General features: G+C 39.3%; 1 protein-coding gene across 1 annotated transcript in view; it reads right to left on the reverse strand.

Moving 5' to 3' along the window:
• Positions 1–12,681, reverse strand: part of WDPCP (WD repeat containing planar cell polarity effector) — a 1,247,576-nt gene that overhangs the window by 481,216 nt on the left and 753,679 nt on the right. The window contains exon 12 of the mRNA XM_053712064.1: positions 8,256–8,379. Within this exon, the coding sequence (XP_053568039.1) occupies positions 8,256–8,379 (124 nt within the window). The remainder of the gene's footprint in view (positions 1–8,255; positions 8,380–12,681) is intronic.

The following is a 12,681-nucleotide window of genomic DNA, read 5'->3' on the forward strand; positions in this document are numbered from 1 at the left end:
AGTTTCAGGGCTATCCCCCTCTCCTGTGTTAACCTCAGAGGTGGTAGTTGTAATCTGCTCCATGATGCCCCTTACAAATATACTCTATATATTTAAGCAATCTGCCTGCTCCTCAAGATAGAACAGTGTAAAACACTGTGAAGGGAGACAATCATTGCAGCTTGTCTTATTAAGACAATAGCCCCCAAGTATATTACTAATCACTATCTAGGGCCAAATAGTCCTGGTGCCTGTAAGAGGTCCCCCTCCTTATAATGAATGCCCCAGCTCCGGTATGGGTACTTACTCCTCCTGAGGTTGGAAGTCAGATCCAAATTGCAGCTGAGTCGCATGAAGATCTGATGTGCGACTCTGTGACTACAGCTCCCCGGCCTATTACTGCGTGATCTGGGGGCAGAGCTACATGCTGAGCCTGCACTACATTGGTGCCAAAGTCCTGAAAGGCTCCTGCTCCCGCCTACAACTAAATGGAAAGGTGGCTACAATCCCAGCGTTAGCATGTCATCTGACACTGATATGCTACAGAGATCAACCGCCTTTATGGCGGTAGCGAAAAGCAAGTAATATGCCCAACTAGTGCAAAATGACCCTGTGACCCCTCTGCCAATAAAGTAGAGTACATAGAAATACAGCCTGAACTGCAGCAAAGAAACTCTGTATCAGAGGAGAAAGTGGTTGATACCAAAATCCTCTACTTGGACTAATAAAGTCCTTCTAGAGCCATCTCCCACCAGTCTCCCAGTCTGAATGACCCTGCAGCTTGCCAGGACTTCAGGTGGGGGAAAACATGTCCTGTCCCTGTCCCCTCCAATCACTGAAAATAGGGACTCATATTTGGAATGTAGGAACCGTACACCTGGGGGAGGCTAGGGAACTACCCAGCGACACCAGGGTTTTAAATTTTCACCCGAATCTTCTCTTCCAAGAATTATCCATTGAGGGAGAAAAATATTTATAACACCTATCTCTGCCCTCTCCTTGAAGAGGGAATAACTACTGGGAGGGAAGGATATTTAAAGCTAAGGTTTAGGGTGTCTTTGCTTCCTCCTGGTCGCCATGTGAAGTATTCCCAAGTGTAAGATCGTGGACTCTCACAACCATTAGAAATATATATATATATATATAGCAAAGTGTACAAATCGAGTCCAGCACTAAAGCCACGTACAATATCCTTAATGTGTGCCTGTCACAATGGAGTATCTGCATTCCTCTAAAAATTATAGTCGATATATGCAATGTGACAGCAACCAGACGTTTTAAAGGTGATAATTTCTTTAATTAGATACAGAACCTTAAAAGCGATGTTTCGGACCTACATGGCCCTTAATCATGCATAGTTAAAACAGGTGAACACAGACATTTAAAAAAGCTACCTGAACCAATCAAATCACATATCACTTCTCAATTAAAATTAACCCCTACCTATCCATTGGAGTCCTTACTACAATTTGTAGAAGATCTTAATATGTCAATGACAGGCATTAAATTTACCCTCACCTATTTATATCATGAAATTAGCTTTCTAGATACCATGGTGTATAAGCAAGGGAATAAAGTCATTACTGATCATTATACAAAATCTACTGATAAGAATACATTACTTAGGTATGAGAGTTTTCATCCAGATACTGTGTTCCATTCGATACCTAGAAGCCAAATGTTATGCACCAAGAGGATTGTTAAAGATCAGAAGAAGCTGACAGGTTAAAATCTATGGGTAATAAATTTGTAAAAAGATGTTACCCTAAGAGTATCATTGAAAAAAATATTATTGACCTCAATAAAGAAAAAAATATAAGTGAGGATAATGCTAACAAATTGGTGTTTTCAACAGAATACAGTGATAGGAGTAAGGATATTTTTAGGGTTGTAAGAAAGCATTGGTACCTTCTGTCAAAATACAATCCAGAAGTATAATCTTTTAAATTGCCACCCATGCCCTCATATCGTAGGGTAAAGAACCTCAGGGATAATCTAGTCAGGGCAGATGTAGGTACAACTAATCCTACCACTATTAACTATCTAACAACCCCTAACAAACAGCTAGATTACAAGTTTGGCGTTATGATTAAAAAAGCAGCGTTATGGCCCATAACGCTGCTTTTTCACTAACGCTGCGATTACAGTATAGCTGTACCGCACATCTTTTTGGCCGTCGCGCAACGTCAGTACCGCACTTTTAAAAAAAAGTCCTTTTTCAATGGGACTCCCATAGCGCCGGTATTACGAGTTTGCCTGGGAGGCTAAAAAGTGAGCGGTACACCCTATACTGACAAGATCCGTACCGCCATCTAAAGTCAGTAGTTATGAGTTTTACATTACAAATCTGTAGCATAAAACTCATAACTAAAGTGTTAAAAAGTACACTAAACGCCCATAAACTACCTATTAACCCCTAAACCGAGGCCCTCCCCCATCGCAAACACTATAATAAATGTATTAACCCCTAATCTGCCGCTACTGACATTGCCGCCACTATTAAAATGTATTAACCCCTATTCCGCTGCTCCCCAACATCATCGCCACGATAATAAACCTATTAACCCATAAACCGCTGCCCTCCTGCATCGCAAACACTATTTAAATATTATTAACCCCTAATCTGCCGTCCGCCCACACTGCCGTTATAATAAACCTATTAACCCCTAAACCGCAAGCCCCCCACAACGAAATATACTTAAATAAACTATTAACCCCTAAACCGAAAGCCCCCAATGAAATATACTTAAATAAACTATTAACCCCTAAACCTAATGACCCCCTAACTTTATATTAAAATTACAATTTCCCTATCTTAAATTAAAATTTACCTGTCATATTAAATAAATTAATTTTAAACTAACAATTAAACTAAGATAATTATTAAACTATAATTAAACTAACTACCAATTAAATTAAACTAAACTACACATTAAAAAAATCCTAACACTATTCTAAAAAATAAAAAAAGTATCTAATTACAAAACCCCCCACAAAATTACGAAAAATAAGAAACAAATTATCAAATATAAAAAGAATTATACCTAATCTAATAGCCCTATCAAAAAAAAAAGCCCCCCCCAAAATAAAAAACTACTAATGGCTTTTAAAAGGCCATTGCCCCAAAGAATTCAGCTCTTTTACCTGTAAAAAAAATACAAACACCACCCCCAACAGTAAAACCCACCACCCCCACAATCAACCCCCCAAATAAAATAACTATCTAAAAAAACTAAGCTACACATTGCCCTGAAAAGGGCATTTGTATGGGCATTGCCCTTAAAAGGGCATTTAGCTCTTTTACATGCCCAAGCCCTAATCTAAAAATAAAACCCACCCAAAAAACCCTTAAATAAACCTAACACTAACCCCCAACAATCCACTTACAGTTATTGAATTCCCGCTTGAAGGATCCATCCAGCCGGCAAGAAGTCTTCATCCAGACGGCCTCTTTGATCTTCATCCATCCTGCGAAGTCCTCATCCAGGCGGCAAGAAGTCTTCATCCAGATGGCACCTTCTATCTTCAGCCATCCGGCGCAGAGCGGGTCCATCCGGAAGACATCCGGCGCGAGCATCCTCTTCATACGGTCGCCGCCGTAACCTGGAACTTCAATGCAAGTGACGTCATTCAAGATGGTGTCCCTTGCATTCCTATTGGCTGAAATATTTCAATCAGCCAATAGGATTAGAGCTGCTAAATTCCTATTGGCTGTTCCAATCAGCCAATAGGATTTGAGCAGCTCTCATCCTATTGGCTGTTCCAATCAGCCAATAGGATTGAGCTCTCACATTGCATATATGGAATATATATATATATATATATATATATATATATATATATATATATACACATACATACATTTACAAACACATATATATATATGACATACATATGATATATATTACTAATTTTACATTTTATAGCAAGTTTAAAATTATGAATTATAATGACTGGTAAATTTGTTGGAGCTTAATAGTGACTCCACCAGAACTATAAAAAAATATCTTGCTATGGCAGCAAAAATTGGGGGGGGGGGGCAATTACTATTACAATTACTAATTACATTAGTATTGGTATGGATGTCCAACAAACATAGGCCTAGATTTAGAGTTTGGCGGTAGCCGTGAAAACCAGCGTTAGAGGCTCCTAACGCTGGTTTTAGGCTACCGCCGGCATTTGGAGTCAGTCAGGAAAGGGTCTAACGCTCACTTTTCAGCCGCGACTTTTCCATACCGCAGATCCCCTTACGTCAATTGCATATCCTATCTTTTCAATGGGATCTTTCTAACTCCGGTATTTAGAGTCGTGTCTGAAGTGAGCGTTAGAAATCTAACGACAAAATTCCAGCCGCAGAAAAAAAGTCAGTAGTTAAGAGCTTTCTGGGCTAACGCCGGTTCATAAAGCTCTTAACTACTGTGCTCTAAAGTACACTAACACCCATAAACTACCTATGTACCCCTAAACCGAGGTCCCCCCCACATCGCCGCCACTCGATTAAATATTTTTAACCCCTAATCTGCCGACCGCCACCATACTTATGTACCCCTAATCTGCTGCCCCTAACACCGCCGACCCCTATATTATATTTATTAACCCCTAACCTGCCCCCCACAACGTCGCCGCCAGCTACCTACAATAATTAACCCCTAATCTGCCGACCGCCACCTACATTATACTTATGTACCCCTAATCTGCTGCCCCTAACACCGCCGACCCCTATATTATATTTATTAACCCCTAATCTGCCACCCTCAACGTCGCCTCCACCTGCCTACACTTATTAACCCCTAATCTGCCGAGCGGACCGCACCGCTACTATAATAAAGTTATTAACCCCTAATCCGACTCACTCCCGCCTCAATAACCCTATAATAAATAGTATTAACCCCTAATATGCCCTCCCTAACATCGCCGACACCTAACTTCAATTATTAACCACTAATCTCGCCGCTACTGTAATAAATGGATTAACCCCTAAAGCTAAGTCTAACCCTAACCCCCCCCTAAGTTAAATATAATTTAAATCTAACGAAATAAATTAACTCTTATTAAATAAATTATTCCTATTTAAAGCTAAATACTTACCTGTAAAATAAACCCTAATATAGCTACAATATAAATTATAATTATATTATAGCCATTTTAGGATTTATATTTATTTTACAGGTAACTTTGTATTTATTTTAACCAGGTACAATAGCTATTAAATAGTTAAGAACTATTTAATAGCTAAAATAGTTAAAATAATTACAAATTTACCTGTAAAATAAATCCTAACCTAAGTTACAATTAAACCTAACACTACACTATCAATAAATAAATAAAATAAAATACCTACAATTACCTACAATTAAACCTAACACTACACTATCAATAAATGAATTAAATACAATATCTACAAATAAATACAATTAAATAAACTAACTAAAGTACAAAAAATAAAGAAGAACTAAGTTACAAAAAATAAAAAATATTTACAAACATTAGAAAAATATTACAACAATTTTACACTAATTACACCTACTCTAAGCCCCCTAATAAAATAACAAAGCCCCCCAAAATAAAAAAATGCCCTACCCTATTCTAAATTACTAAAGTTCAAAGCTCTTTTACCTTACCAGCCCTGAACAGGGCCCTTTGCGGGGCATGCCCCAAGAAATTCAGCTCTTTTGCCTGTAAAAAAACACATACAATACCCCCCCCCCCAACATTACAACCAACCACCCACATACCCCTAATCTAACCCAAACCCCCCTTAAATAAACCTAACACTAAGCCCCTGAAGATCTTCCTACCTTGTCTTCACCTCACCGGGTATCACACCGATCCGTCCTGGCTCCGATATCTTCATCCAACCCAAGCGGGGGCTAGACATCCATCATCCGACGGCTGAAGAAGTTCAGAAGAGGGTCCAAAGTCTTCATCCTATCCGGGAAGAAGAGTAGATCCGGACGGCAACCATCTTCTTCCAAGCGGCATCTTCTATCTTCATCCGATGAGGACCGGCTCCATCGTGAAGACCTCCAGCGCGGACCGATCAGCCAATCAGATTGAGCTCGCATTCTATTGGCTGTTACGATCAGCCAATAGAATGCGAGCTCAATCTGATTGGCTGATTGGATCAGCCAATCGGATTGAACTTGATTCTGATTGGCTGATTCCATCAGCCAATCAGAATTTTCCTACCTTAATTCCGATTGGCTGATAGAATCCTTAAAGGAACCATCATTCTTCAGTTGGACGTCGCCGGAAGAAGATGGGTCAGCGCTGGAGGTCTTCACGATGGAGCCGGTCCCTCATCGGATGAAGATAGAAGATGCCGCTTGGAAGAAGATGGTTGCCGGTCCGGATCTACTCTTCTTCCCGGATAGGATGAAGACTTTGGACCCTCTTCTGGACTTCTTCAGCCGTCGGATGATGGATGTCTAGCCCCTGCTTGGGCTTGGATGAAGATTTTGGAGCCAGGACGGATCGGTGTACCCGGTGAGGTGAAGATAAGGTAGGAACATCTTCAGGGGCTTAGTGTTAGGTTTATTTAAGGGGGGTTTGGGTTAGATTAGGGGTATGTGGGTGGTGGGTTGTAATGTTGGGGGGGGTATTGTATGTGTTTTTTTTACAAGCAAAAGAGCTGAATTCTTTGGGGCATGCCCCGCAAAGGGCCCTGTTCAGGGCTGGTAAGGTAAAAGAGCTTTGAACTTTAGTAATTTAGAATAGGGTAGGGCATTTTTTTATTTTGGGGGGCTTTGTTATTTTATTAGGGGGCTTAGAGTAGGTGTAATTAGTTTAAAATTGTTGTAATATTTCTCTAATGTTTGTAAATATTTTTTTATTTTTTGTAACTTAGTTCTTTTTTATTTTTTGTACTTTAGTTAGTTTATTTAATTGTATTTATTTGTAGATATTGTGTTTAATTCATTTATTGATAGTGTAGTGTTAGGTTTAATTGTAGGTAATTGTAGGTATTTTATTTAGTTTATTTATTGATAGTGTAGTGTTAGGTTTAATTGTAACTTAGGTTAGGATTTATTTTACAGGTAAATTTGTAATTATTTTAACTATTTTAGCTATTAAATAGTTCTTAACTATTTAATAGCTATTGTACCTGGTTAAAATAAATACAAAGTTACCTGTAAAATAAATATAAATCCTAAAATAGCTATAATATAATTATAATTTATATTGTAGCTATATTAGGATTTATTTTACAGGTAAGTATTTAGCTTTAAATAGGAATAATTTATTTAATAAAAGTTAATTAATTTCGTTAGATTTAAATTATATTTAACTTAGGGGGGTGTTAGTGTTAGGGTTAGACTTAGCTTTAGGGGTTAATACATTTATTAGAAAAGCGGTGAGCTCCAGTCAGCAGATTAGGGGTTAATGTTTGAAGTTAGGTGTCGGCGATGTTAGGGAGGGCAGATTAGGGGTTAATACTATTTATTATAGGGTTAGTGAGGCGGATTAGGGGTTAATAACTTTATTATAATAGCGGTGCGGTCCGCTCGGCAGATAAGGGGTCAATAAGTGTAGGCAGGTGGAGGCGACGTTGTGGGGGGCAGATTAGGGGTTAATAAATATAATATAGGGGTCGGCGGTGTTAGGGGCAGCAGATTAGGGGTACATAGGGATAATGTAAGTAGCGGCGGTTTACGGAGCGGCAGATTAGGGGTTAAAAATAATATGCAGGGGTCAGCGATAGCGGGGGCGGCAGAATAGGGGTTAATAAGTGTAAGGTTAGGGGTGTTTAGACTCGGGGTACATGTTAGAGTGTTAGGTGCAGACGTAGGAAGTGTTTCCCCATAGCAAACAATGGGGCTGCGTTAGGAGCTGAACGCGGCTTTTTTGCAGGTGTTAGGTTTTTTTTCAGCTCAAACAGCCCCATTGTTTTCTATGGGGGAATCGTGCACGAGCACGTTTTTGAAGCTGGCCGCTTCCGTAAGCAACTCTGGTATCGAGAGTTGAAGTTGCGTTAAATATGCTCTACGCTCCTTTTTTGGAGCCTAACGCAGCCATTCTGTGAACTCTCAATACCAGAGTTATTTAAAAGGTGCGGCCAGAAAAAAAGCCAGCGTTAGCTACGCGGGTCATTACCGACAAAACTCTAAATCTAGCCGTTATATAGGTGTGATGGTCAGGTGTACACATACTATTAACATCAGATATAAAAGGTATGCTACTAAAAAGTTTGATATCAAGTTTAAAAGAGAAAAAGTCAGTGTATTTTTAAGATGTTCATAATAACAAGAAAAACACATTTTGAGACAATCAGTCACCTCAGAAGATGGTGGAAGAACCTCCTTGCATATCGACTGATTGGATCTCTATATTCCATAACTATGGCATCCAACAGAGGTGTTGTTGGGGAATAGAATGTTCCAAGACATGTTTCTAATTGAGCTGTGGAGAGGAAACATAGCATGAATAAAAAAATAAAAACAATATATTCTACTTATTTAATATTCACTAACTTCACTGCAGCAAAATTAATGTAAAAACAACACATGATGCAATAAAATGCATAAGAACATTTTTCTGTCACGCATATTAAAAAACAAAATTTATATTTATCTGATAAATTCATTTCTCCTGGCCACTAGGAGGAGGCAAAGATTCCCAAAACGCCAAAAGAACTTAATCCCTTCCACCTCTCTGGTATGCTAGTCTGATGTATAGCCAAGCAAGGAGAAGTATAAAAAACATAATTTATGTAAGAACTTACCTGATAAATTCATTTCTTTCATATTAGCAAGAGTCCATGAGCTAGTGACGTATGGGATATACATTCCTACCAGGAGGGGCAAAGTTTCCCAAACCTCAAAATGCCTACAAATACACCCCTCACCACACCCACAATTCAGTTTAACGAATAGCCAAGAAGTGGGGTGATAAAAAAGTGCGAAAGCATATAAAATAAGGAATTGGAATAATTGTGCTTTATACAAAATCATAACCACCACAAAAAAAGGGCGGGCCTCATGGACTCTTGCTAATATGAAAGAAATGAATTTATCAGGTAAGTTCTTACATAAATTATGTTTTCTTTCATGTAATTAGCAAGAGTCCATGAGCTAGTGACGTATGGGATAATGACTACCCAAGATGTGGATCTTTCCACACAAGAGTCACTAGAGAGGGAGGGATAAATAAAGACAGCCAATTCCTGCTGAAAATAATCCACACCCAAAATAAAGTTTAACGAAAAACATAAGCAGAGATTCAAACTGAAACCGCTGCCTGAAGTACTTTTCTACCAAAAACTGCTTCAGAAGAAGAAAATACATCAAAATGGTAGAATTTAGTAAAAGTATGCAAAGAGGACCAAGTTGCTGCTTTGCAGATCTGGTCAACCGAAGCTTCATTCCTAAACGCCCAGGAAGTAGAAACTGACCTAGTAGAATGAGCTGTAATTCTCTGAGGCGGAGTTTTACCCGACTCAACATAGGCAAGATGAATTAAAGATTTCAACCAAGATGCCAAAGAAATGGCAGAAGCTTTCTGGCCTTTTCTAGAACCGGAAAAGATAACAAATAGACTAGAAGTCTTACGAAAAGATTTCGTAGCTTCAACATAATATTTCAAAGCTCTAACAACATCCAAAGAATGCAACGATTTCTCCTTAGAATTCTTAGGATTAGGACATAATGAAGGAACCACAATTTCTCTACTAATGTTGTTGGAATTCACAACTTTAGGTAAAAATTCAAAAGAAGTTCGCAACACCGCCTTATCCTGATGAAAAATCAGAAAAGGAGACTCACAAGAAAGAGCAGATAATTCAGAAACTCTTCTGGCAGAAGAGATGGCCAAAAGGAACAAAACTTTCCAAGAAAGTAATTTAATGTCCAATGAATGCATAGGTTCAAACGGAGGAGCTTGAAGAGCTCCCAGAACCAAATTCAAACTCCAAGGAGGAGAAATTGACTTAATGACAGGTTTTATACGAACCAAAGCTTGTACAAAACAATGAATATCAGGAAGAATAGCAATCTTTCTGTGAAAAAGAACAGAAAGAGCAGAGATTTGTCCTTTCAAAGAACTTGCGGACAAACCCTTATCTAAACCATCCTGAAGGAACTGTAAAATTCTCGGTATTCTAAAAGAATGCCAGGAAAAATGATGAGAAAGACACCAAGAAATATAAGTCTTCCAGACTCTATAATATATCTCTCGAGATACAGATTTACGAGCCTGTAACATAGTATTAATCACAGAGTCAGAGAAACCTCTTTGACCAAGAATCAAGCGTTCAATCTCCATACCTTTAAATTTAAGGATTTCAGATCCTGATGGAAAAAAGGACCTTGTGACAGAAGGTCTGGTCTTAACGGAAGAGTCCACGGTTGGCAAGAGGCCATCCGGACAAGATCCGCATACCAAAACCTGTGAGGCCATGCCGGAGCTACCAGCAGAACAAACGAGCATTCCTTCAGAATCTTGGAGATTACTCTTGGAAGAAGAACTAGAGGCGGAAAAGATATAGGCAGGATGATACTTCCAAGGAAGTGATAATGCATCCACTGCCTCCGCCTGAGGATCCCGGGATCTGGACAGATACCTGGGAAGTTTCTTGTTTAGATGGGACGCCATCAGATCTATTTCTGGAAGTTCCCACATTTGAACAATCTGAAGAAATACCTCTGGGTGAAGAGGACCATTCGCCCGGATGCAACGTTTGGCGACTGAGATAATCCGCTTCCCAATTGTCTACACCTGGGATATGAACCGCAGAGATTAGACAGGAGCTGGATTCCGCCCAAACCAAAATTCGAGATACTTCTTTCATAGCCAGAGGACTGTGAGTCCCTCCTTGATGATTGATGTATGCCACAGTTGTGACATTGTCTGTCTGAAAACAAATGAACGATTCTCTCTTCAGAAGAGGCCAAAACTGAAGAGCTCTGAAAATTGCACGGAGTTCCAAAATATTGATCGGTAATCTCACCTCCTGAGATTCCCAAACTCCTTGTGCCGTCAGAGATCCCCACACAGCTCCCCAACCTGTGAGACTTGCATCTGTTGAAATTACAGTCCAGGTCGGAAGCACAAAAGAAGCCCCCTGAATTAAACGATGGTGATCTGTCCACCATGTTAGAGAGTGTCGAACAATCGGTTTTAAAGATATTAATTGAGATATCTTTGTGTAATCCTTGCACCATTGCTTCAGCATACAGATCTGAAGAGGTCGCATGTGAAAACGAGCAAAGGGGATCGCGTCCGATGCAGCAGTCATAAGACCTAGAATTTCCATGCATAAGGCTACCGAAGGGAATGATTGTGACTGAAGGTTTCGACAAGCTGTAATCAACTTTAGACGTCTCTTGTCTGTTAAAGACAGAGTCATGGACACTGAATCCATCTGGAAACCCAGAAAGGTTACCCTTGTCTGAGGAATCAAAGAACTTTTTGGTAAATTGATCCTCCAACCATGATCTTGAAGAAACAACACAAGTCGATTCGTATGAGATTCTGCTAAATGTAAAGACTGAGCAAGTACCAAGATATCGTCCAAATAAGGAAATACCACAATACCCTGTTCTCTGATTACAGACAGCAGGGCACCGAGAACCTTTGTAAAAATTCTTGGAGCTGTAGCTAGGCCAAACGGCAGAGCCACAAACTGGTAATGCTTGTCCAGAAACGAGAATCTCAGGAACTGATAATGATCTGGATGAATCGGAATATGCAGATATGCATCCTGTAAATCTATTGTGGACATATAATTCCCCTTGCTGAACAAAAGGTAAGATAGTCCTTACAGTTACCATCTTGAACGTTGGTATCCTTACATAACGATTCAATATTTTTAGATCCAGAACTGGTCTGAAAGAATTCTCCTTCTTTGGTACAATGAAGAGATTTGAATAAAACCCCATCCCCTGTTCCGGAACTGGAACTGGCATAATTACTCCAGTCAACTCTAGATCTGAAACACATTTCAGAAATGCTTGAGCTTTTACTGGATTTACTGGGACACGGGAAAGAAAAAATCTCTTTGCAGGAGGTTTCAACTTGAAACCAATTCTGTACCCTTCTGAAACAATGCTCTGAATCCAAAGATTGTGAACAGAATTGATCCAAATTTCTTTGAAAAAACGTAACCTGCCCCCTACCAGCTGAGCTGGAATGAGGGCCGCACCTTCATGTGGACTTAGAAGCAGACTTTGCCTTTCTAGCTGGCTTGGATTTATTCCAGACTGGAGATGGTCTCCAAACTGAAACTGCTCCTGAGGATGAAGGATCAGGCTTTTGTTCTTTGTTGAAACGAAAGGAACGAAAACGATTATTAGCCCTGTTTTTACCTTTAGATTTTTTATCCTGTGGTAAAAAAGTTCCTTTCCCACCAGTAACAGTTGAAATAATGGAATCCAACTGAGAACCAAATAATTTGTTACCCTGGAAAGAAATGGAAAGTAAAGTTGATTTAGAAGCCATATCAGCATTCCAAGTTTTAAGCCATAAAGCTCTTCTAGCTAAAATAGCTAGAGACATAAACCTGACATCAACTCTGATAATATCAAAAATGGCATCACAGATAAAATTATTAGCATGCTGAAGAAGAATAATAATATCATGAGAATCACGATGTGTTACTTGTTGCGCTAAAGTTTCCAACCAAAAAGTTGAAGCTGCAGCAACATCAGCCAAAGATATAGCAGGTCTAAGAAGATTACCTGAACACAGATAAGCTTTTCTTAGAAA

This window comes from Bombina bombina, chromosome 4 (genome assembly GCF_027579735.1).
Source record: "Bombina bombina isolate aBomBom1 chromosome 4, aBomBom1.pri, whole genome shotgun sequence".
Classification (NCBI taxonomy): Eukaryota; Metazoa; Chordata; class Amphibia; order Anura; family Bombinatoridae; genus Bombina; species Bombina bombina.